Raw genomic sequence first — 26216 nt, forward strand, 5'->3', positions numbered from 1 at the left:
AAAATCAACTCCTACCTGTCTCAACTGGCGCACCCCAGATTATAGGCGATCGTTGAAAATTTGGGCCTAAACCTCTTTGTGCCTTAGTTTTCCAGTGTGCAGCTCAAGGCTAACCGTTCTGACATACTTCATGTGACCGTCATGGCTCTTAGTTCGTTCCCTGAGTTATAATGAAGGTGGTAAACTCAGAACAGGGACCATTCCTCTGCTGTGTTCTGGCCAGCGCCTAGCAAACCAGCAGCAGTCGGCACAGAACAAGACCGTTCACCGAAGGCTGTTGTGGAAGTACAAACTGCGGTGATGCGAAAGTCCAAGATGTTCAACATGCAAGATCGTGCAGTTTGTATAATTAGGATGTAACCCCTGCCTCTGTGCTCTAGGCTCACCGCTACCTCACCCCGTATACGCCCATATGCATCGCGAAAGCCGTGAAGAACACAGTCGAAGCAGAAGGCATGAGACGAGCACATGTAAGTGACGCACCGAGTGCATTTCAGATCATCTCCCAGAGCTGGGGATTATGTTTCCCTTTCAGGGTTGGGGGAGTGTTTCAATTGGTCTCATGTCTCGGATTAAGAAGCAAATAATACTTTGGATGTTTCCTAATTCTTTCCTAAGCAGACCTTCTGTCACACACCTGCTGCTATTAACTGGGTCTTCTGCCTATTTGGCGCTCCCTTTAAAGATTTCTGAATCCTTCCTGTGCTCTCAGACATTGCTTGGGGCACAAACAAGGCTTTTCCATCCCTTTCTATCATGCTCTTTGCTGCAATGGCTGCCTTGGTGCATTTCTATACCCTAACTTTTTACAAGGACCGGGTGGTGGCTGATTGCCCAACCCCCAGCCTGGAAGAGCAGTCCACTGCTTGTTGTCTGCTCCCTTCCCTTTGGCCTGGGGGACCCTACCAAGTGTTGAAATCCCCACTGGGATAGCTCGCTATAACACACAAGCCTTCCCACCACATTTAAAGCCCCAGTGAAGGCTTTAAAGCTATGAATAACATGTATAGTGGTGTTAGTCACCATACATGTTCTCAGCGGGAAATATACAGCGTTCCAAACCCATATTTAGCAGGTGAGCCCTGCAAAGCAGAGATTGTCCCTTTGCTAGGTCTATACTATGCCAGTGCAATGTGGTCCTGATCTGTATTGGGGTCTTAAGGGACTGCTGCTGTATAACCACGAATTACTAATATCATGGGGTAGAAATAAGGAACCAAAAGTATACCTCTAAACCATAGTAGTGAATACCCTGGCTGAGAGTTTTATAAGGGACTAATCATTTTGGATGCCTCCATTTTTGGGTGGCCAAGTTGACGCACCTGAAATGGGGCTGATGGTCCAAAAGTGCTGGGTTCCCCGTGTTGGAAAAAATGAGGCCCCCTTTAAGGTGTCTCATGCTGGGCCCTTAAAATCGCTGGAGCTGCTTTGGAAAATCATGGGCTCTTGTTTCTCCAGTTCGCCCTCTCATCTATAACCATCGGGCATCAATCTACTTTATTTTATGCCACTTTGGGCTCCGGGACCCCAAGCTGGAGCATCCTTGCCCATTGTATTATTCTGATTTCCAGCAGTGTCCACAATGTGCTAGGCACCCTCCAGACATAGCTATGCTTGCTGTACACACTGCCCGGCAGTCCCACGGCCTTCACATATATTTCACATTTGCAAACAGGGTATAGTATTCCAATGAAACTCTTCATAGGTTTGGTCTGTCAAGGTGCTAATATCTTCCTGAGAGGTGGGGAGCCCTCATCTCTCAGCTCCGAAGGGGTGCTCAACACCTGACAGAAGCAGGCCATGTTAGCATGTGGAACCTGCTAACACAAAATGGCTCTCGATCCCCCTCCAGTGGCTAATCCATCTATGCAGGTTTATGAATCTGCTACTGCCTTTGAGCTACAGCATGTGACTCCTTGCTCTCAGGCAACAGAAGACCATTTTAGATCCAGAGGTCCTCTGTTATACCCTTGCTACGGATAAACTATCCAGGGTGGTTGCAAAGGGACTCAGAATGCAGTCACTTCAATGGGAAGAGCAGGAGTGGGGTGACACATACCCGAACATCAAAAGAGAACAATAAAGGAGCATCTAGAGCAGGGGCATGAGACCAAGAACACCTGTGTTCTAGTCACATCATTGCCGCTAACTCCTCTTGCTAGTCTTGCATGTATCACTTCATCTCTCTGTGCCTCATCTTACCTATCAGAAAACGGGGATAAATATACTCAGGCCCATACTTCACAGCACGCATGTTGCAAGGCATAGGTAGTAAACAAAGGCTTCACAATCCTTGGCAATAAGACCCTATCCAGCTGCAAAGCTTTATTAACGTTTATTTTACTGATCTGGCACATTTAATCAAAGAATGTAATCAGAAAAATGTGAATTATAATTGTGAATTGTTTAAGAACCACTTTGCCAGATGCCCAAAAAGCCACAATTGAGGAAGAAGGTTGTATTGGTTAAAAATTTGACCTGGTTTAGAGGGGAAGTGAAGGCAGCTATACAAAAAATAATATGTAACAAATGGAATAAAGAGGAAGTTGATAGTAATGATTATAAATCAGAAGCTAGGAATTATAGAAAATTGATAAGGGGAGCAATGGGATACAAAAGAGACACCTGTGGCCAGCAGAATTAAGGACAATAATAATGAGTTTAATTACATTAGAAACAAAAATAATCCTATCAATTGTATTGGTCCAATATTGGAAAAAATGGTAGAATTATTATAATCATGCAGAAAAGTTAGATGTGCTCAATAAGTATTTCTATACTATACTTAAAAAAAAAAGATGTTGTAGTCATATTATATGATAACACGCTTTCCATTACACTAATATCTTAGGAGGATGTTAAACAGTAGCTAATAAAGTTAGATATTTTTAAATCAGCAGTTCTGGCTGTCTAGCATCCAAGAGTTTTGGAAGAGCTGCCTGAGGAGCTCACTGGACCATTAATGTTGATTTTCAATAAGTCTTGGAACACTGGAGAAGTTCCAGAAGACTCTGAGAAAGCTAATGTGCCAATATTTTAAAACCTGGGTAATTATAGGCCTGTCAGTCTGACATCGATCCCGGGCAAGATACTAGAGTGGCTGATATGGGACTCAATTAATAGAGAATTAAGGGAGAATAACATAATTAATGCCAATCAACATGCATTTATGCAAAATAGATCCTGTTTAACTTATCATTTTTTTGATGAGATTACAATTTTGGTTGATAAAAATAATAGAGTAGATGTAATGTACTTAGACACCTGTAAGGCGTTTAACTTGGTACCACATGATATTTTGATTAAAAAACTAGAAAAATATACAATTAATAAGGTACTTATTAAAAGGATTAAAAGTTGGCTAACTGATAAGTCTCAAAATGTAATTGTAAATGGGGAATCATTGACAAAGGGGTGTGTTTCTAGTGTGGTCCTATAGGGATCAGTTCTTGGCCCTCTGCAATTTACATTTTTTTTAATGACTTGGAAGAAAACATAAAATCATCACTGATAAAATTTGCAGATGACCCAAAAATTGGGGGCGTGGTAAATAATGAAGAGGACAGGTCACTGATACAGAGTGATCTGGATCACTTGGGAAACTGGGCACAAGCAAACAATATGCATTGTAATATGGCTGAATGTAAATGTATACATCTAGGATCAAAGAATGTAAGCCATATTTACAGGACGGGGAACTCTATCCTCGGAACAAATGACTCTGAAAAAGATTTGGGGGTAGTGGTGAGTAATAAACTGAACCTAAGCACCCAATGCAATGCTGTGGCCAAAAAGGGTAATATGATCCTGGGATGCATAAACAGGGGAATCTTGAGTGGGTGTAGAGAGGTTATTTTCCCTCTGCATTTGGCATTGGTGTGACCGCTGCTGGAATACTGTATCCACAGTTCAAGAAGGATTTTGAGAAATTGGAGAGGGTTCAGAGAAGAGCCATGAGACTGATTAAAGGATTAGAAAATATGCCTTCCTGCAATAGACTCAGGAAGCTCCGTCTGTTTAGCTTAACAACAACATAATGGGCTCTTCAGTCTGACAGAGAAAGGTATAACGTGTTCCAATGGCTTTAAAATTCAGACTGGAAACAAGGTGTAAATTTTTAACAGAGTGCGTAATTAACCATTGGAACAATTTACCAAGGATCATGGTGGATTTTTCATTGCTGACAATTTTCAAATCAAGATTGGATGGTTTTCTACAAGATCTGCTCTAGGAATTATTTTGGGGAAGCTCAATGGCCTGTGTTATACAGGAGGTCAGACTAGATAATCACAGTGGTCTCTTCTGGCCTTGGAATCTATGAATGAATTTCTGGTGCTTGCATTAATCAGAGAAGTTAGAGGCTAGACAGACTGCTTAGATCTCTTACCTCATCTCCCTGCCAGTGTGCCCTGTGTTAATATCTGCTTGTCTTTGAATAAAAAAGACTGTTTCCATTGCAGCTTTATAAATCTTACGTGCACTCAATTACTTTTTCTTTTTTACCCATTTTAATATAGATTAAAGATGCTGTCGCTCTGTGTGAGCTCTTTAATTGGCTAGAGAAAGAGGTATAGTATTGATTTTTCATGTTTTAATGTAGAGATTTTATTGCATAATAACATTTTTCATTAGCATAAGCTTTTCAATACTATGAATATTCTCTTGATCAGTTCTGCTAGGAGAGGAAGAAAAAGCACCCGTTTTTCTCTGATTTTGAGGCTGTGGTTTGGATTCTGGTTTCCATCAAAGGAATGAGCTTTGTGAATCATGCTCACATTTATTAAATGTGGTCAAAAGGCAGATTAGGCAAACTTGCCTGAGGGGGTGAGGAAGGATCTGTCCAGGTCTAATATTGGAGGTACTATCTGCCTGCTGACTTGGTGTAGTAGATCGTAGAATAGTGTTGTATGTTACCATGCAGTGCTACAGAGACATGCTGAAGATAATCTGTATTGCCCAGTGGCTAGGGCAGTTTAGGTGTCTAAGTCCCACTGACTTAACCTGTTTGGGTGCTTTTGTGAATCCTACTAGGTGCCTCTCTGCATCTTTAGATACCTAAGGACCTTTATAAACCTGGCCCTACGTCATGTGACTGGTTTCCTGCTCTGCCATTTGCCCACTGTGTGACCTTCGGCAAATCACTGCATCTGTGTCTCCATTTCCCCCTCACCAAAATGGTTAAAATAAAAGTGACCTTATTTTTTGTGAAGTGCTTTGAGATCTGTTTCTAAGGGCACTATCTGAGCATGGGTAGCTTTTATATATAAGTATTGTATGTTTTAATAATATTTCCATATGTGTTTTATTAGCACCTTAGATGCAAATAAGTATTAGTGCTAAAAATACAGATTATGGAAATGGAAAGAACTGGTTAAATCTGGTTTGATTTTCACCATTATTTGTTCTGAATTTGTACTTTTCAGCAGAGTGTCCGATCCCGGAAAGGGCTGCTGCCATGTGTGGCATTATTCCTATGCATAGTCTCATTGAAGTCAAGACATGCTGCAGTAGCTGTTTGCACATCTGGGGCCTAAAACGCTCTGATTCTGCACTGGTCAGTTTCACTTCCTGGCTCTGGCACTCTTAACACAATGCTGCTGAGTTTGGGTTTCTATCACTGCAGGGGGACAGTGAAATAAAACTCCAAAATGTGAATGTCCCTGTAAGATAAGGTTGTGTAAAGGCTAAAGATAGAGCCTCTTTCACAGCTTACTGGTTTCCTTTGCTAGTTGGCTTCCGAGGCGCCAACTTCCCCAGTTCCTGGGAGGTGCTTGATCCCTGCTCCGCCCCTTCCCCCAAGACCCCACCTCCACCCCGCCTCTTCCTGGCCCTGCTCCTCCCCCTCCTGTCCCCAGTGCCTCCTGCATGCCACTGAACAGCTGATCGTGGCGGGCGGGAAGTGCTGGGAGGGAGGGGGATGAGCTGATTGGCAGGGCTGCTGGCAGGTGGGAGGAGCTGATCTGCGGGGCTCCAATGGGTGCTGAGCACCCACTGTTTTTTTTTTTTTTTTCTGTGGGTCCTTCAGCCCTGGAGCACCCACTGAGTCGGGGCCTATGGTTGGCCTGATAACTTAGCTCAGATCTTGTCCATTAGGTTATGAAGGGATCTGTTACTGAAATATCAGCTGCGGACAAAGCAGAGGAGTTTCGCAGGTAAAAAAATAAAAACAAAACCTCCATCAGGGCGTTTTCTGGGTGGCTTTTTGATTCATATTCTGTGTTAATTTACCCGTTCCCTGATGCATGTTATCTGAGAACAAGCCGCTTTCCTAGGGTTGTATTTGGGCACTAGAAAAAGAGGGTTTGTGTCTGCTGGGTTAGGATCTCTTGGGAGGAGCAACTCTTGTCTTGCTGGATCCCATTCGCCACCTCTCCTGGCCTTCCTCTGCTGCTGGTTACTGGCTTCTCCCTTTGGCGGGCTGATCATGACACTTGCATGGGGAGGCAGGAGGCTCTTGTGAAGTTGCAAGATGGAGATGATGATGCTTCCCCAGTTCACAGGGTAGTTGTCAAGGGAAATTCATGAGGGCTGGATTCTCCATGCTCCTAAGACCAAGTTGTGCCTCATAAGCAAGATGAGCATAGTGGAGAATCGGAGCCATTAATGTCTGCAAGGTGCTTGGATACTGCAGGGATGGTGCTATACAAATGTCTGAAAATAAATAACGAGTAAGAAGCGGGTGTGGTGTCTGAGGGCAGAGATTTGGAGCTGGTGAGGATGTTGGCTCCCTAGAAGGTGTGGAGGCCAGGCGATTTGGGAGAAGGCAGGACTCCAGCTAGATGGGAGGTTAGGGCTGAACGTACTTGACTCCTGTCTCATGCTAGATCCACCTCTAAGCTTGTCCTGATGGCTGCGGGACTGAACTGATCTTTCTGTGGAGTGGAAGGGTTTGGGTGAGGTGAAATGGAGGCAGGGAAGAGGTTGGGAGGCTAACTAGAGACTGTTTTATTATCTGAGCTGTGCTGGTGACACCCACCTGCTCTGGTGCGTGTCTCTCGCTCACATGTGCGTGTTCACGGTGTTTCCTTTCAGCCAACAGAACGGTTTTGTCGACTTGAGCTTTGCTACGATTTCGAGCACGGGTCCAAACGGCGCCATCATTCATTACAAGTAAGAGAAGTGCAGCCCCTGTGCTCTTCAGCAAATGCATATACAATAGTCTGCATTGCTTCCCCACGGAGCTACAGCCGAGGACAGAAGACTGAGATTATTTGGTTCAGACAAGGAAAAATATATCCCTTTCGCTCACCTTTTTGCTTTATATTGGCCCAGCTTCCTTCCCCAGCAGGTACGGATCCCAGTGCACCACTTGGGATGCTGACGCTTTGATGCCAATGTTGTACCAGGACTTCATGGCCAGCAGAGGACCATCCCCTGTGGTGGCTGGTTCAGCCTACACAGCTGACTCCACTCCAGTGTTTGAATTGGAATTGGAGGTGAAGGCAATCGATAATTTAACCCAGAGCCTGGATCAGTCGTCATGGCTGTGCTGGGGCAGTGAAGAGGTTCTCTGCTTCCACCATAGCATCTCCCAAACCTCGGTCTGCAGAGTTTCTTCTGAGGGGAGAATGGGTTGGCCCATCCTGGCTGCCTCCTCCTGGTGGATGATTTGGATTTCTTGTGTTATGAGGAAACTGCTAGTTATTTTGCAGCACGGGATGGCTCCTGATGGCAGACAGGGAAGAAGGGGTGTGTGTGTGTGGTTCATTCTGACTACTCAGGAGTGTGGGGAGATGGGTTACCTGAAGTGTCTAGGAACTTCTTCCTTCTGAAGAGGGGAAGGAATGGGGGAGGCAGGGGAACTGTGCTGAAATGGGGCCCGGGGGCGTATGTTGAAGAATGGGCAGAGAGGAGGAATACACTCATCCACATCCCACGGCTCAGGCGCTGTGCAAATTCCAGCATTCAGGGAAGAAGTTGGAGCCGACCGATCTGAACTGGCGCTTGCTGTTGTCATTCAACAGCTGCATTGGGACGGAAGTGTTAAAATGACAGAACAAACAATTTTTCATTTAATTCAATAGGCCGGTTCCGGAGACCAACAGGGCTTTGTCTGGGAATGAGATCTACCTCCTGGATTCTGGCGCTCAGTACAAGTAAGTGGAAGAGGGTTGCTGTAATTCTTGTTTCAATTAGAATAAAAAAACTTTTAGGGTGTAATCTGTAGGGCGGGAATCTCCATTGCTTTGGTGAAGCTTCTAAAGGGCTAGATTTGGTGCTGACTAAACAACTTGATGAGCTCTTATTTTTAAAGAACACCTGTCATGCAGGTCTTGTCTCTGTGTCCTGAGCATAGCAGTTGGTGGGAAATTGCCCAAGAATGTTTAAAAATAAAATCGTTTCTAGGCCACACACTTTGACGTTAGCTGGGGTCACTGGACTGTGACAGGAATAGGTGGCTTTGCTGGCATTCGTAAAGGGGCAAAGGTTTCAATGGGCTGTTATCATTATTAGGGCTCACTGATATGACAGTTTACAAAACTGTCATCAGGTTGCTGCCCCCTGGGCACCACGTCACGGCTGGGCCCAGTGCTGCTGACGCTCTGCCTCCGTGTCCCTGATGCTCTGGTGGCTTATGGCTCGGCCCTCTGGCTGGGTCACTGTGAAAGTTCAGCCCTCCCCTCCCTTTCTGGATAGCAGAGTTTAATGTCACATTCCCCAAAGGAGTTAGAATCCCAGCTGGGAGCCCCCCTGAGGTTATCCATCCACCTGACCTCTGGGCTCAGCTTTCAGACCCCTCCCTTCCCCTCAGATGGGGCACCTCTGCCCTGGCCTACCTTAACAACCATCGGCAGGTCCCTGATGAACCCAAACAGTGCAATGTCTGGCCTGCCTTCTCTCCAGGGAGGTTCTGACTGGCCACAGCCCCACTCAGTTCTTGGCTTCAGTAGACTCCTCTCCCCAGGTGAGAGTGGCTGGACTGCCCTCTTTCCTAGCCAGCAGCAACCGAGCAAGCTCTCCCCTTTCCAGCCCCTTTCTGCAGCCCAAGTTGGGCCGATTATGCTCGCCACAGCTCGTTAACCCTCCCCAGTCCATGTGGGATTTATGTACCCCATCACAAGAATGGACAAAGAGGGATTCCCTGCCCAGAAGATCTTGCAGTTGAATGGTAGGATGGTGCCCGAACAAGCTGGCTGTGCCAGGTCAGGAGCAGACCAGGGAGGGGGATGTGACTCATAGTTACAACTAATCTTTGATTCTCCCATAGGCCCAACGAGGATGTCATCTACTAATGCTCTTGGCCAGCAGCAGGTTACTTCGCCCTCCAAGCTATCTCAGCTCAGCTAGCTGGTGCCCTGGGAGCAGAATCAAATCCCTGTCCATTCCCCACTCCCATGCGTGGGAGGGTGGGGTTACAGCCCTGCCCACCTGCCCCTACACTTCAACTAGTGATGCAGATAGCCTGCGCAACAGAGTAAGGACATGCTGGGCAAGTAACCATGCTGCCCACTGTTAAGATGATGCCAACAGAGGGCTGTGTCCGGGACAAGGGAGTACTATTGTGTATTCACTTTGAAATCTAGTGTTTGCCTCTCGATGACCTATGGAGTCATGGAGACTGAATTCCTGTCTGATCCCTAGAGGTAGCTAAGGTATGAGCCATACTGCTGGGGAAGCTTCGTGCATGCTGTACTTGTTTGATGGATCAAATTGGTGGCCTACGGCTCTGTGGCTGTTACACCAGGATCTTTCACAAGCCCTAACTAAATACATTAAAGGCGCTTTGTTCAGCAAGGGAGTGGGGTGGACCTGATCTCTCCTTTGAGAGGAATTGTCTCTTTGGCGCTTTGGCTATTGTTAGCAGTCATTTATAAAGGGCTTTGAAAAGGAAGCACGTGAACATACTTTGATATGATTTTTACAGGTTCTTCTCTTCCCCCCGCCCCCGCAGCAGACTAATTAAAAATTCCTTTAGTGTAAAGCAGCCCCTTGAATAAACTATGAGTTAGACATTGATGGTATTTCTCACGGTACTGGGGCAGAGATGCTGAGTTTGCCACTGCTGAGGAGTTAAATTCTGAATGTTTTAGGAGTCCGACCTGTGTGGGCCAGGGTCAAATGTATGCGTATGGATTGACAGTTCAGAAATAACTAGTGACTTGGGGTTGAATGCCAAACTGGAGATACCTTATGGGGTCTCATTTTCAGAGAGCAGGACTTCAGTGCTTTCTGAAAGATCAGGGTCATTTGAGGGTCTCAAACTGGGCAGCCCCAATCATTACTCACTTCCGAGTATTTATCCCGTGGTTAAAGGGGATTTACGTGTCTTTTTGAAGCCATTAGCTATCACTTATGCATCTGTTTTTGCATGCAGTTGTGGATTTAGTCTGCTTCAAAACCACCCTTGATACCAATGACATGTAATGGTTCCTTCTCAGTAGTATTGAGCAGCATTTGAATGTCCATCAACACTGTTCCATACCGGGCATCAGTGTGTTCAGGAACTCATTGATAAGGTCAGATGGGACCACTATGATCATCTAGTGTGACCTCCTGCATAAATCGGGGTGTAGAACACTTTGATTCAGTTACTGGAAATGACTAGCATTGCAGCTTTATTGTTGGGGTAAGATGTATTCTCTCCATTTGAGCTTGCGTTCTGTGACTTCATTTGCTCTTGTTTCAAAGGGATGGTACGACAGATGTGACTCGGACCATGCATTTCGGCACCCCGTCGGCTTACGAAAAGGTAATTGGACATCTTGTGTTTCGAGAGCAGGCTCAGGGCATTAGAGATATTTTAATGATCGTTACTTTTTGAGGAAAAAGAAAAAGGTAAAAATGATACAAGTGGTAGAAAGCTACCTACTAACTGTGGAATCAAAGTAGCTCACTTGGTACCATCCATTTGCTAAAAAAATCGGTGAGGATTATTAGATTCCAAGGCCCGAAAGCACCATTGTGATCATCTCATCTGACCTCCTGTATAGGCCAGAGGACTCCCCCGAAACAATCCCTGGTTAAAAAGGAAGCTGTCAGGATTCAGAGCTCCAAAATGTAACCTAAGAAAATATAAAGAATAGCACCTTCCCCATCTCAGAATCCACACTTCCCACCTGGAAAACGATCCGGCTTCCCCCGGAAAAGTTCAGTGGCAATGTGCCGAAAGCTCAAACCACCTTCCTGAGTAACTGAGCCTACCATCACAAAGCTCACATGGTAAGGCAGGGCATCAAGGGCTTGTCTAACAAAGGAGTCGCACTGGTTTCACTTACATCGGTTTAAAAATCAGCTCTTTGTGTGGATGCTGTTACAGCACATCCTCAGCAGAGCACCCCCTTTCAGCATTATGTGGCACAGTAGCCACGCAGCCTCAGGTTCCCAGCGGGGCTTCCCCTGCTCCGCCTAGCCTCCAGCGCCTTCTGGGGTGCAGAGATTTAGGCCTGGTCTATACTAGAAAATGAGGTCAATTTAACGACGTCGCTCAGAGGTGTGAAAAATCCACGCCCCTGAGCAGTGTAGGTAAGCCTACCTAAGTCCCCGGGGAGACAGCTCTAGGTACAAGTGCCTGGCCTTAGCCAGCCTTCTGTCCCACATCTGCTCTCTCTCTCTGCCTGTTCCTTCCCCAGCTGAGCCTGGCTCTAAACCCCTCCCTGGAAGCCTGACTCCTGCCCCAGTTGTCTCCATTTGGGCTGCCTAAGTTTTCTGGAGCTCATTAACCCCTTCCTGCCATCCACGGAGGCTTGGGTCCCCCATTGCAGAGGCTCTTATATTGGTTTCAAACTGGCATACGCTGTTATAAGCCAGTTTTAAACTGATATCAGAGAATTCACACTGGGATTTCAGCGATGCCACTAAATCTGTTTAAAATCCCATCGTTAGTTAAAATGAATGCAATTTTGCATTTATACCAGGCCTGTCTGTCTAGGTACTTTCAGTAGAGCTCCTGTTTTATGAACTATTGAGGCGTTCATATAATCAAAAAGTTCATAAAAATAGAACATCTTAAAATTACTGTGGGTACGGTGCATAAATTGCCATATGGGTGCAATGCATCGCATCTTGCCTTTCAAGCCACTAGAAAGCTATTTCCAATATGCTGAAGGCATAGGACTGTGAAGGGATGTCGACTTGTTCTTGGACATCATTTTCTGTTACGAGATTTATTTTTTGCCTGCTGTTGGGAAAAATGGTTTGTATAACTGGTGGTTCGTAAGACTGGTGTCCACCTGGCATTCGGTTTGGAAGGCTTCAGTCCAGTCATTATTAGGGCCCTACGAAATTCACGGTCGTGAAAAATGCGTCACGGACCGTGAAATCAGATTTCTCCCGTGAAATCTGGTCTTTTGTATAGGGTAAAAGTATACAAAAGTACACAGTATTTCTGAAACTGGAGGTCTTGACCCAAGAGGGGGTCAGCGCGGAAGTAAGGTCGGCAATACTGCAATCCCACCACAATAGTCTTGCGACCCTCTTTTGGGTTGGGACCCTCCATCTGAGAAACCCGGAGTCTTAACGGCTTTACATGTTTATATTTTACATTTACATTTGCCATTTTATATTTGTTACAACACCGCGAAATTTAAGATTTTGAAAATGCGATGTCCGTGCGATTTACAAAAATGGACCATAAATTTGGTAGAGCCCTCGTCATTATTGATCCTCTCAGTCTGTATCTTTGTTCTCATGCTTTGCTTTAGCATCACCTACTTTATGGGTCTTAGCTGAGCCTCTGTAACGCTCTGCTGACCTAGAACATGCAATCCTGTTTTCAAAGCGAAGAAGGAGATTGCTTTTTATCTTCACGTTAGTGCTTTTCATTGGCAGGAATGCTTCACCTACGTCCTGAAAGGTCATATCGCTGTGAGTGCAGCCATCTTCCCTAAAGGAACCAAAGGTTGGTCGCTTGCTTTGTCTCACTTCGTTCTGCAGCAGATGGCTCAGACAACTGAGGTGTTTAGAGAATCATGTGACCATTTACAAGAATATTATGCTTGACAGATACAAATGAAGTAGGCAGACATGGAAGTTTTGTCTTTAATTGTGTTTCTTTGTATAACCATACATTGCGTCATATTTATTGATCTAGCTCCTTTAACACCATTTGGCAATGAAACTCTTGGACTGGAGTGAAGGGAATTTGTATCTCTCTCTCACTCTAGTTCCACGGGTGTAATATTTTTATTGCTGAGTTGGATAGCAACAAATCACTGGCCACCTAGAACTTTACAGTTGTCTGGGTACTGTATAACGTGGCCACAGCCTGAGCAAGCAGAGATCTCAGATCGCCTGCATCAAAAGCAGAGGTGTTCATCGCAAGCTAAAGGAGAATCTCTTGTGGGTGTTAGCAGTATAGGGCCAATGACACACAAATAAGATATTCTGATTCCATCCTGTAGAGGGCAGTGGCACACACACATAGCAGCCAGTTCCTTGCAGTGTTGTTCTGTCTCACATAAGATACTCAACAAAGATGTCTCTTTTTCAGTTAGGCTCAGTTTGCATTTCTGATGTATTGCAAATACAGGCCAGATTTTCACACCTGGATGCTGACATTGGGCAGTCAAGCCCCAGATTCTGGTGCTCTAGGGAACTATTAGGCATGTGTGTACCAGGGTGAGGGAAGGCCATTTTGTCCTCTTAATCCCATCCCCAATTCTTCTGCCTCCAGTATACCTACAGCAACCACCTCCGTGGATGAGCATTCTGCAGGGGCATTCAATCTCTGGATACTCTACTGAGAGAGCCAGGGGCTGGTGCGGGTTGTTTTTATGAGGCAGACACTGTTCTGAAAGGCCAGAGGATGTCGACCCTGGAATTCTGTAGCTGGGAAGAGACTTGGCTTGCTACCCTTGATGCTGTGAGTGATGGTCTCACTGCCCTGAGACACTCTCTCCTAGTTCACAGTAGGCCCTTTATATATACCTGGTCCAGCTCCCACTGGGCTGGCCGCAAAGATCTTTCACAATTAAATTACCTCAAATGCAAAAAGCCTTGATTGCAAAAGTCCTTCCTCCCAGTGTTCTTTTGGGGGTAGTTTCTAGCTATCTTTCCAAGCCTGGGAAGGGCACTCCGGGTCACCCCTTTTCCTCCCAGTATTGAAGGTCTATGGCAGACATGCCCTTTGTATTGTCACCTCTGCATAATGAGAACAGGGAACATTTTGTCTCCCTCTCCAGGGTTTTTGTCTTGATTGGTTGGGTGACTGATTGACTGGGAGAAAGGGGAGCCTTACCCGACCCTGCCAGTAAAAGCTCACCTCGGGCTCTTAAGTAAATAGTCATCTCTTCTCCCCAAGACTCAGTCTTCCTCCAGGACCATTTCCTCTCTCCTCACATCAGCCTTTGCTGTCCCACAGGGTCTTTGTTTGGTTGAGTCTACTGTATTTGGAACGGGATAACCTGGATCCCTATTCCTCTTTTTCCTTAAAGAGCCACTATACCCCATTACAGGTCTGTTTTATAACTTGCACCAAGCCGGTGACTTGGTTCTCTCTTTCATTTATGCTCTGGTGTTCCGTGGTAAGATCTGTAGGTGCGATCGTCAAAGACTGACTTTGTGCAGCTGGAGCCCTTTCTAAATGTCTCTCTTTCGCTGGCTTGCAGGTCACCTTCTGGATTCCTTTGCCCGCTCTGCATTGTGGGACTGTGGTTTGGATTATCTTCATGGCACAGGACATGGAGTTGGGTGTTTCCTTAATGTGCACGAGGGTCCGTGTGGCATCAGCTACAAAACCTTTGCCGATGAACCCCTAGAAGCCGGCATGATCATTTCTGATGGTATTTAGTGTCCTTGACTATATTCTGTAATCAGATGAAGACCGCTGTGTTAACAAGCTGCTTAGGGAACAAATCTGAAAAGCAATGAGGGTGGGGGGATGTTTCCTGCCTTTCCATTTGCCAAGTAATTCCTTGTTTAAGATATCTAGAGAGAGACCAAATCCCATTATACCTGGAGTCAGGTGTCTTAAGACCCCATCTTTCTATTGTGATACTACAGGCCTGATTCTGCTCTCACTTTCTCCTGGTTTACACCAATGTAACTGTTAAAGTCAATGGAACTATTGCTGGCAAAGCAGGTTGAGAGGCAAACCAGAGCCTCAGACATATTTTCCCATTCTTCAGTGGAAGGATGGTCTTATAGCGACCACATAGGAATGGGCAGCAGGACTTGTAGGACCTAATCCACGGACTGTCTGTGTGTCCTTGGGGCAATTGTTTAACCTTTCTATGCCTCAGTTTCCTCTGTGGGAAAATATGGGGATAATAATACTTAGCTACCCCGTGTATGGGGGCGGGGGTGGAGGGTTTGTGAGACTAAATTCATTCAAGTTTGTGAAGTTGAGATCCTTACATGGAGGGCATTGTGTACAATGGGCACCCCTTAAAACAGACTGGGATGTTTTGGCCTGTGGTAACTGGATGAGTAGCGTTGGCAGAATTCCGGTGATTTAAACAGATGTGACACCCACTTTGTATTCTTCTCTTGAGGTTGGAAGGTGACTCCCTAAACTGGGGCAGCCTGTCACCTTGCTTGGGCTGGGCATGCAGATTAGACAGAATGGGAAATTTGTTCCCCTCCGTGGGTGCCAGATGTCCAGACTATTTAGCTATGCAGATGAACTAAAGCCCCAGGAGGAAATTCACCTGTTGTGATAAGTGGCTGTGCTATCCGGCAGGGATTGACTGATTATTGTCTGTCTCTGCAGAGCCTGGGTATTATGAAGATGAGTCTTTTGGGATCCGCATAGAAAATGTGGTACTCGTGGTCCCTGCCAAAACCAAGGTGAGTGACTTCTGAGCGTGCTCAAGAAGCACCTTATCATTTCTCGGTGAGCTGGTGGTTGTAAAAACACGAATCTCTCATGGATTTTGAATGAAAAGCCTGGAACTGGAAGCATGGAAGCAGGTCAATATTGCAGGCAGTGGTACCCACAGGTCTAGTTTTCCCACGGGGCTGGGTTACTGCACTTGCAAATGTTTCACTCAGGGAAAACGTATGAGGACTTTTCTCTGAAAGGAGACTGAGTCCCAGTCTCTTCCTATAAACAGATATAATGAGGACAATGCTGGTGCTGCTGTGATCTGCACAGCTCACTAGAAAAGATCAGGCAAGGTTAAAATCTGTGCAGCAGAATCCTCCTAAGTGTCCTCTCTCTGCTCTGGAGATCCAGGGCTTGAGTCTCTGCATTCCAGCCTCTTTGTGTCACTGTGGGGTTGTAAAGCTAATGGGTCCCTCCGCAGCTGGATTTTCCTAGGCATGGCAGGGTCTCCAGCTGGAGTAGAGCCAATATAGTCGGCTTCAACACCCACACCTGCCTGGTTGGGGGGATTATGCGTTCATTAAACACAGGTGCTTTCAAACAGGAACATTTAATTGTCTGCTAAATCTCTTAGGGTGAAATGTCACTAGAATGCCAAAATAACCAATTCCAGGTAGCTGCCCCTCTACAAGACGATCTCAGATTTGGGCTTCAGGGATCTGATCTGAAGCCCAAATGTAGACTTCCATTGACTTCAGTGGACTTTACGTCAGGCCCTCCCACATTTGGAACGCCAGCCAAATGTTTTCCCTTCTGAACCATGCGTAAGCCATGCCAAGCACCGGGGTTGCACATGTTGTACAGAACACTCCTATCCAGCTGGAGCAGTTTCCAATGACTAAGGATGTCTTTCCTCGTTCCTTTGCAGTACAACTTCTGTAACAGAGGGAGCCTGACTTTTGAGCCGCTAACCCTGGTTCCGATCCAGACTAAAATGATCAGTGTCCCTTTACTGACACAAAAAGAGGTAAGGGAAGTAGTGATGGAGGGGAGTGGACTCATTCTAAAGGGCCAAAGGATCCTGATCTCCCCTTCATCTCTCAGTAGACTACCTTCCTGCTGGCGGTGATTTCACTTTGGCAGCTCACCTAAACTAATCTCTGCTTGACTCTCCTCTTATTCCCTACGCTACCAGCCCTATCATGTTGCTACCTACTTCGTTTCCTTTGCTTCAGCCCTTCTATAATGTTGACCCCCCCACCTAGAGTAGCCCTCCCCATCTCTTTTCCAATACTTGCCTTCTCTCCTCTTCCTTCCTACCCTCTCCTGACCAATAGCCCCACCCACGTTCCCTTTTCTGCATGCATGTTGCATGCAGTATCTTCATTGGCTGTCAGGCCCAAAATGGTAGCCCATATCTAGGTGTATAGTCCCATTCAGGGCAGTGTATGTAATGACTCCAGGGCTCTCAGGCCCAAGTATTAAAAAGTGGCCACTGACTTTGTTGGAGACACCCATTTTTAGAGATGCTAAGGTAGCCATGGATCCAACTGAAGGCAAAAAAGAGCATCAGCACCTCTGAAAATCAGGTCCTAGGTGCCTCAGTTTTGACACCCACAATTACAAGCCATTCCTGAATATATGGGCCTGGCCCTTTTCCCTTCTGCTCTCATGACCCGGTCAGTTCCCCACTGAGAGCTGACGATGTTGCCCATGCAAAGTGCAGGATGAACAGATCAACCTCCGCTCCCCCTCTTCTTGATTTGCATTAAACGTTGCTCCTGTCCCTTTCTCTAGTGCGACTGGGTGAACGATTACCACCGGAAATGCAGGGAGGTGATTGGGGCAGAACTGAAGAGCCAAGGACGACACGAGGCTCTCCAATGGCTCATCAGGGAGACGGAGCCCATCACAAAAATGCATTAAAACCAACTTTTTACATGGTGACAGAATCATTCAACCGTAAAATCCTCTATTCCCCCGTCCCTCGTTTTGAAAAATGAATGTGGATTGAGGAAGAGCCTTTGAGAACCATTTGGAAATAGGGGAGGGAAGGGGAATTTTTGTTTAGCTTTTCTTTTGTGGGGGGACAGGAGCGTTCCATCTGTGAACAAATTGTCTGATAATGAGCAAATCTCAAAAGTGAAGTCTTCTGCTTTTGCAATCTGGGCCTTGCTGAAACAATCACTCGAGGAGACAATAACTGGAGTGTTTTATACATTTTGATTTATCACTGTGAAAACCCAGTGGTTTTACATTCTTGGGTTCCAGTTGCCAATACACTGCTGATGTTAACTGTTATGCTTATGAGCCTGTGTTTCTGATCAGTAATAAAAGCTTCAGAGCCCTGCTTTGGTCTGTTGCCTTCAGTCTCCCTGGTCTGTCAGTGATGTAACGGATTTAATTGGCTGTTAAACTCAGAGCCAACCCCAGTCCTCACCCACCACGGGCACACCTGGCTTGAAATACATGGACACACCTTTCCCTTGGAGTTGGGGCAGGTGTTAAGAAACATCATAGGAGTATTCTACTTTGTGGCAGATCTCTGCACAGCATTGCAAACAAAACCCTATGGAGGTGTGTGAATGCAAAAGGCCACAGCTGAACCGCCTGCCCGTAGGCTATAGTATTGGTCTGTCTACTTATATGGTGCCAATCAATGCAGTATATAAGAGTACAGTGTCATGGAATCATAGCCCTTCCTGTGGTAGGTGTTTAAAGCAAACAGCTAAGGTGGACACGAACCAAAACAGGCTTTCACAATGCGTTGTGTTCATAGCTCAAGTTCCAGCTCAGTCTGCCTTTGTTTACCAGGGACTTGCTCTGTCTGGATCTCAGTACAACACACAGACATCTATTGGCTAAACAATAGACTGCAAACAAACATTATGCACAAGTGCCCTGCACCCTGCCTCAGTGATGGAGAAAAAAATCCCATCGCTCAGTGTTTTTTGCAACGAAAGCAGAGTTAGGCTCATAATGTGTAATGATATTGTCACACGATCTTCACTAAAGCACTTGAATTAACAGTCCAGCCTCTCGCTGGAAACAAATTCTGAAACCTCTTAGAAACTCCAGGAAAACCAAGAGTTTTTCCAGCCAAGCCGTAGGTCTGATGATGACGAGATGCTGCCAAGCCCTTGTAGCTCAAATGTATTTCTGTAATTTTTTTAAAAGTGAAAACAGTAATTAAGCCACATTAAATGACATAAGTTTGTTTAAATATTCCTCAGCAGTGCTGGAAACCCAAATGAGGTGCAGGTGCCTGAGAACCTGCAAGTGAAACTGACTAGAAATAGGCAGTGAAACCAACCAATCTCATCATTACACAATCCAAGCTGAGGAAAAAACCCAAAGTGAAAAACATTAAAAATCTGAGTGGCTGGCTTTTTCAAATTCACTTTATCCAAGGCATAAAAACTTAGATGCGTGGTTTTTTTTTTTCAAGTATTACTTTTATCTTGATTGTGTCCCTGTAAGGTTGTGATAATATTTCAGTGCAAATCAGTGTTATTTTTTTCTTGTGTGCACAGTTTTAGTGGCATTATAATCCTGGGTGAGAAATGTCTTGCTTGCCTTTACTGGGTGCTTCTTTGCCAAATACCTGACATGTGATATGACAATTTCAAAGTTCATACAAGTGCTTTCTCAACAAATCATCACATGGAGACGAATCTGTGTTAATTGCCATCCAAATTAACTTGTGCACAGCTGGGAATGAATGATGAGAGAGGTACCTGTTCTATGCCTGCAGCCATACTGCCTCGTGTTGTGATCTTGTCTGATCTCAGAAACTAAGCAGGGTCAATAGTTGGATGAGACACTTTTAGGGAAATCCCAGCTGTGGAAAGCAATGACCTTGCTAGCTGAATTAGGTATCATGTATGGAGACAGGCTGCTGCTGAATGACTAAAGACTGAGATGTAAAATGAAGATCCTAGGCACCTGTAATTGTTAAACCTCCCAAAAATAAGGCAGTTCAAGGCCTTGGAGTCCTGCTCAGATTCCAATCTGCATTAGCTACTTCCTGCCAACTCCTTGGCTTCAATTGATCACACTCTTCTTCTTTACTTTGTCTCATGCTCCACGAATAGAAAGACAGACACAGGAGCCCTGATAGCAGACTACCAAAGGTCAAATATAGTAGCCAAGAGTGAGGCATGTCCCCTGTCCTGCATTGATGGGAAGTTGTCCCTCTTGCATGGTTGCTGTTAGATACCAAAAGTAGGGGACAGCAGGGAGAAGTGAAGTCTTCTAGCTGGAGCTGGCAGAAAAATGCCAATTGGCTTTTCATGGGGAAATTTTTAAATACTTCAGGGTTTTTTCCTTAAAGTTCCCACAATTTCCCCCCAGTTTTCAGAGAAAACTCAAAAATTAAATTTTTTTCTGGTTTTTGCTTTTCAGTTTCTGCTCCTCCCCCCCTTTTTCAGTGTCACAATGTAAAAGGGGGAAAAAAGGAAGAGCAGGGAGTGGGAAACAGAGGGAAGGAAGAGAAAAGGCAAGAACCCTCCCCCAAACTCTGAAAAACAATTAAATAGTTTTGTTTGTCTATCAAAAAACCTCCCCAAAAGAGAAAATTTCACATGGAAATTTTCCTTGGGGAGGTACGAAAAAGGCTAATTTTGGTAGAAAAATTTGAGGGCAAATTTTCAACCAGCTCTATTTCTGAATGCATTTTCTACCACGTTGGGCATATGATCATTTAAGATCATGCCACAAGGCCAACTTCTGTTATAGTCGAGCATGTTACTGCAAGAGTTATGGCGGGAATAAACCTGCTGTTCTGATGATATCATTATATTGACTCCCCGCTGTGACATCAATCTCAGGACACCCAGAACTGTGGGCCTCTGTGTTACCCCTCTGCCATCTCAAGGGCGCTTTGTTGCTGCTAAGCTCTAAGTCAGGTTCCTGTCTGCCTTGCCAGCAAATTCTTCAAGACTCTGTCAGTCTAAAGGTGGCCTTCCCGGTAACAATCAGTGAGCCAGAGTTCCCCAGAGACATCTCCCTGCTGCGTCTAGTCCTTCTCACTGGCTGTGCACAGAAATGATGATTAAGTTTGCTGCATCCAAAGAGACCGAGCACTCGTCAGCCTATAAGGTTCGCTGAAGGCTTGCATGTTCTAATACAAAACCGTCTCAATGTTGTGTAATAAAACAAGAATCAGTTTGTCAACAAAGAACAGAGATTTAGGTGATACTAAGCAAGAATAAAAGACAGGTATGGTTAAAAATCAACCAAAGCACACTCTCTAGTGACTAAAGTTTTATCTTAGAAAGTTACAATCTTTGCCTAAAGAGTTTTTTTACTGACATCAAGTTATCAGTATCCCTAGCTCGCCAGACTAGGGGATCCAACTTTCATAGGCTCAGTGTCCCCTCAGTGCTGCATAACTAAAAGGTCCTTTTGTTCCCCTTATTTTACCCAAAATCGAATGTCTCTGCTGCAAGTGTCAGTAAGGCTTCCTAGGGTGCAGATTCTGTCCCCTAGAGTGAGTGTTAAGCTGTCGCTGTAGCCTATAGGTATAAATAGGTAAGTGATAGGTACAGATTAAGGCAGTAATGCAAAAAGCCGATGGGTCCCAAGCCTGTAAAGACAATAGCTTAGCCAAACTAAGGACAAAGGACTAATGACTTGACATGAATCACTCATGTATGACTAAAAGAAAAGGATTACTTGTGGCACCTTAGAGACTAACCAATTTATTTGAGCATGAGCTTTCGTGAGCTACAGCTCACTTCATCAGATGTTTACCGTGGAAACTGCAGCAGACTTTATATACACACAGAGAATATGAAACAATACCTCCTCCCACCCCACTGTCCTGCTGGTAATAGCTTATCTAAAATGATCAACAGGTGGGCCATTTCCAGCACAAATCCAGGTTTTCTCACCCTCCACCCCCCCACACAAATTCACTCTCCTGCTGGTGCTAGCCCATCCAAAGTGACAACTCTTTACATAATCAAGTCGGGCTATTTCCTGCATAGATCCAGGTTTTCTCACATCCCCCCCACCCCCATACACACACAAACTCACTCTCCTGCTGGTAATAGCTCATCTAAACTGACCACTCTCCAAGTTTAAATTCAAGTTAAACCAGAACATCTGGGGGGGAGGGGGGGTAGGAAAAAACAAGAGGAAACAGGCTACCTTGCATAATGACTTAGCCACTCCCAGTCTCTATTTAAGCCTAAATTAATAGTATCCAATTTGCAAATGAATTCCAATTCAGCAGTTTCTCGCTGGAGTCTGGATTTGAAGTTTTTTTGTTTTAAGATAGCGACCTTCATGTCTGTGATTGCGTGACCAGAGAGATTGAAGTGTTCTCCGACTGGTTTATGAATGTTATAATTCTTGACATCTGATTTGTGTCCATTTATTCTTTTACGTAGACACTGTGCAGTTTGACCAATGTACATGGCAGAGGGGCATTGCTGGCACATGATGGCATATATCACATTGGTGGATGTGCAGGTGAACGAGCCTCTGATAGTGTGGCTGATGTTATTAGGCCCTGTGATGGTGTCCCCTGAATAGATATGTGGGCACAATTGGCAACGGGCTTTGTTGCAAGGATAAGTTCCTGGGTTAGTGGTTCTGTTGTGTGGTATGTGGTTGTTGGTGAGTATTTGCTTCAGGTTGCGGGGCTGTCTGTAGGCAAGGACTGGCCTGTCTCCCAAGACTTGTGAGAGTGTTGGGTCATCCTTTAGGATAGGTTGTAGATCCTTAATAATGCGTTGGAGGGGTTTTAGTTGGGGGCTGAAGGTGACCGCTAGTGGCGTTCTGTTATTTTCTTTGTTAGGCCTGTCCTGTAGTAGGTAACTTCTGGGCACTCTTCTGGCTCTATCAATCTGTCTCTTTACTTCTGCAGGTGGGTATTGTAGTTGTAAGAAAGCTTGACAGAGATCTTGTAGGTGTTTGTCTCTGTCTGAGGGGTTGGAGCAAATGCGGTTGTATCGCAGAGCTTGGCTGTAGACGATGGATCGTGTGGTGTGGTCAGGGTGAAAGCTGGAGGCATGCAGGTAGGAATAGCGGTCAGTAGGTTTCCGGTATAGGGTGGTGTTTATGTGGCCATTGTTTATTAGCACTGTAGTGTCCAGGAAGTGGATCTCTTGTGTGGACTGGACCAGGCTGAGGTTGGTGGTGGGATGGAAATTGTTGAAATCATGGTGGAATTCCTCAAGGGCTTCTTTTCCATGGGTCCAGATGATGAAGATGTCATCAATATAGCGCAAGTAGAGTAAGGGCTTTAGGGGACGAGAGCTGAGGAAGCGTTGTTCTAAACCAGCAGGAGAGTGAATTTGTGTGGGGGGGTGGAGGGTGAGAAAACCTGGATTTGTGCTGGAAATGGCCCACCTGTTGATCATTTTAGATAAGCTATTACCAGCAGGACAGTGGGGTGGGAGGAGGTATTGTTTCATATTCTCTGTGTGTATATAAAGTCTGCTGCAGTTTCCACGGTAAACATCTGATGAAGTGAGCTGTAGCTCACGAAAGCTCATGCTCAAATAAATTGGTTAGTCTCTAAGGTGCCACAAGTACTCCTTTTCTTTTTGCGAATACAGACTAACACGGCTGTTCCTCTGAAACCTGTCATGTATGACTCTAGAGCACGCCGTGAGGTTATAAGTCAGTGTTGCTAAATGGCTGACCAGTAACCACAAGTTGTCATTTGGTATCAGCTTCAGCTGAGTTAAGTTAGGAACCTCAGCAGATGTCTGACCCCAAGCTTGCCATAGTAACTAACTGCTGTATATGCTAATAAGCTTGAGGTGAAAGGCCCAGTGACCTGTGGGTAAGGTTAAGATTCTGTCATGGGTATTTTTAGTAGAAGTCAGGGACAGGTCATGGGCAATAAACAAAAATTCACAGAAGCCTGTAATTTGTCCCCAGTTTTGACTAAAAATAGCCTGGGAATGGGGGGGAAACAAATAGAGCCCTGCCGGGGGCTTGCAGCTCCTAGGGCGGAGGCTGGCCACTGCTGCTCCAGCCCCAGGAGTGCTGACCCAACCCCAGCTGCTGCTTCAGCCCTGGGTCCAGTGCTCTGGCGGCCCCCAGGGCTGACAGCCGCTCCCGCCCTGCCCCAGAAGAAGTCGTGGAGGGCCTGGAAAGGCACGGACTCCGTGACCTCCATGACAGAATCGTACCCTTACCTATGGGAGAGGGTCAGCCCAACACAAGTCGGGTGATAAAATGCAGAAAAGGAAAAGGGGCTGAACCCCCTGCTGACTATGCATTTGGCACAGGGGGGGGTCAGTGTAACACATTATAAAAGCTGTGTCCTAGCCTGCGTGCCTGGGGAGACGCCAGGATGCCGACCACTGGTGGTCATGAGAACGATGATTAACACATCAGGTTTTTCCACAAGGGATGGTATGAGTACACGGATGCTCAGCTAAGGGACATTTTGACCATTCTGTATTATCTGTCTACGTTTCTGGGTAGGTATGTTTGTGCTTTTGCTACCTGTGATAATAAAACTATTACAAGGCCAGAACACCTTTCCTAAGTGTGATTGTCTCTCTTGTGCACACGGGGTCCTCGTCATAACTCGAATACTGCTGGGTCTCATCACGAGACAGAACCCTGCCAAGCTATGGAGTGTTAATTAGCTTTTCTAATTCATCACTATAACTAGTACACAACCAGTATATTAGCCAGCATCTTCCCCATGTGTTTAGCTTGATGGCTTTACGTAAAGGCACTTTCATTGTCCTCTGCCAGTAGTCAAGCTGGTCGGACAGGTAAATACACCTTCCTTTGTCTAGGGCCGGCTGGCTTTATGCACCGCTGCTCAAACCCATTTCCAGCACACATCTATAGGTCTTTGTACACAACCAGCACATATAGAACACAACGATGTCTGGGACCAGCGTGTCCCCAGTTTACACACGGTACCTTACATGACACCTTGGAGCTACATATGATGACAACAGCGCGTTGGGGCTATGAGTGTGTTGGGCCTGATGTGAGTTACAGTACTGGGGCGGGGGGACGCTCTGCCAGCTGGCATTGAGGGGATCTCAGTGTCACACCCATTGAAGTCAGTGGGTAGTTTTGCTTAGCCACTGATCGCACCGTACGGCTCAAGCTTTTGGGGCCAGCGCCTCAGATGACGTGAACTGGGGCAACACCATCTCAATGGGGCAATCCCAGTTCACATCATCTGAGACGCTGGTGCCCTGTGCATACAAGTATTGCGACTGGAATAGTAAGAATATTAGCAAGCTGGAGGCATTCTCCAACTGCATTTGGGGGCTGTCAAGTTTTTTGTTGCCCTTCCCGTAAAAATGTTACACGAGGAGCCGGTGCTTATTTTTCCCCTAGGAAAATCCTCAATCAAAAATCATGACCGGAGCTTGGGCACTGAATAGTGGCAGCATGCCCATCGCTAGCCAAGGTTTTCCAGACAAATAGACCATTTCTCCTTGAGTCGGAAGCTTCGTGTTCATTTATCACAGGCAGAGAGCTCCGACAGCCTGTAAGTGTTTGAGTAGCTGTCTCCTATGAAATCCTGCCCTCTGCTCACTCTCATCTTGAGTGTCCCTGGCAGTGGCGAAATTCAGTTGTTTTGGAGCTTAAATGGCTCATTACTCGTCTGCAATGGAAACGCCAATATTTGCTCACGTGACTATTAAATCTGTCACTTCCCAAGGCAGCAACTGGCCCTACTTTTGATTTAAGCAGACCAGGCCTCAAAAAACCAAATGCGTCCAAGAATAGTGGGATTTAGGAGCACCTTGGCAAATCCACCTAAGTCAGTTTGGCATTTAGGCTGAAAAAGATAAATTAGCTGAAAACACCCAATACAGTTGGAGAGCCAGGCTACAAAATGGCAGCATCCCAGAGAACAGGAAAGATGGAGAGGCTGGCTTCCCCACTTTATATACAATAGTTGCTCTGCCTGACCAATTTACTGATTAGTGAACCTCTTATAGGGACTAGCCCAAAGGTGATCATAACTTGTTGCCTTCATATGGGGCAAATTCCTTCTCTAAATTACATGGAGCTGTCAGGGGCTTCCCATATACAGGGCATACCACAGGGACTGTTTTTGAAGCATCCCAGGGGTTGTTAGCAGGGGGTTGAATGAGGAGGTGCTGATGCACAGGGTTTCCATGGAACTGGGAGAGTGGGGCACCAGTGGATAACAGGAGAGCAGTAGACTTGAGCAGGGTGGTTTCAGTTTTTTTTATTTAAATGCCCTAATGAACTCAGTATAATGAGCAGTGGTACATTCCAGCTTGGTGCTTACATGGCCCCATTCACCATAGTACATGAGCACCTCATAATCATTAATGGATGTTTATCCTCACAATTCCCCCACCAAGACCATTACCTCCATCTTACAAACAGGGAACCGAAGCACATGGTGACTTGACCAGGGCCATACAGTGAGTCTGCAGCTGAGCCAGGAATTGAACCCAACTCTCTTGAGGCCTGGACCAGGGTTCTTTCCATGAGCTCATCCTTCCTACTCTAATGTAATCTCCTCTAATGCCTTTCTATG

At 45.7% G+C, this 26216-nt stretch overlaps 1 protein-coding gene across 3 annotated transcripts in view; it reads left to right on the top strand.

The window, feature by feature from the left end:
- Positions 1 to 18053, top strand: part of XPNPEP1 (X-prolyl aminopeptidase 1) — a 45683-nt gene extending 27630 nt beyond the window's left edge. For all 3 annotated transcript variants that reach the window (XM_048857832.2, XM_048857833.2, XM_048857831.2), the window contains 11 exons: positions 381 to 470; positions 4518 to 4568; positions 6094 to 6152; positions 7033 to 7110; positions 8025 to 8096; positions 10630 to 10690; positions 12769 to 12838; positions 14547 to 14720; positions 15650 to 15726; positions 16632 to 16730; positions 17501 to 18053. In XM_048857832.2, coding sequence (XP_048713789.2) covers positions 381 to 470; positions 4518 to 4568; positions 6094 to 6152; positions 7033 to 7110; positions 8025 to 8096; positions 10630 to 10690; positions 12769 to 12838; positions 14547 to 14720; positions 15650 to 15726; positions 16632 to 16730; positions 17501 to 17629 — 960 coding nt within the window. In that variant the 3' untranslated portion in view covers positions 17630 to 18053. The remainder of the gene's footprint in view (positions 1 to 380; positions 471 to 4517; positions 4569 to 6093; positions 6153 to 7032; positions 7111 to 8024; positions 8097 to 10629; positions 10691 to 12768; positions 12839 to 14546; positions 14721 to 15649; positions 15727 to 16631; positions 16731 to 17500) is intronic.
- The last annotated feature ends 8163 nt before the right edge of the window (positions 18054 to 26216 follow it).

Source organism: Caretta caretta, chromosome 7 (assembly GCF_965140235.1).
Source record: "Caretta caretta isolate rCarCar2 chromosome 7, rCarCar1.hap1, whole genome shotgun sequence".
Classification (NCBI taxonomy): Eukaryota; Metazoa; Chordata; order Testudines; family Cheloniidae; genus Caretta; species Caretta caretta.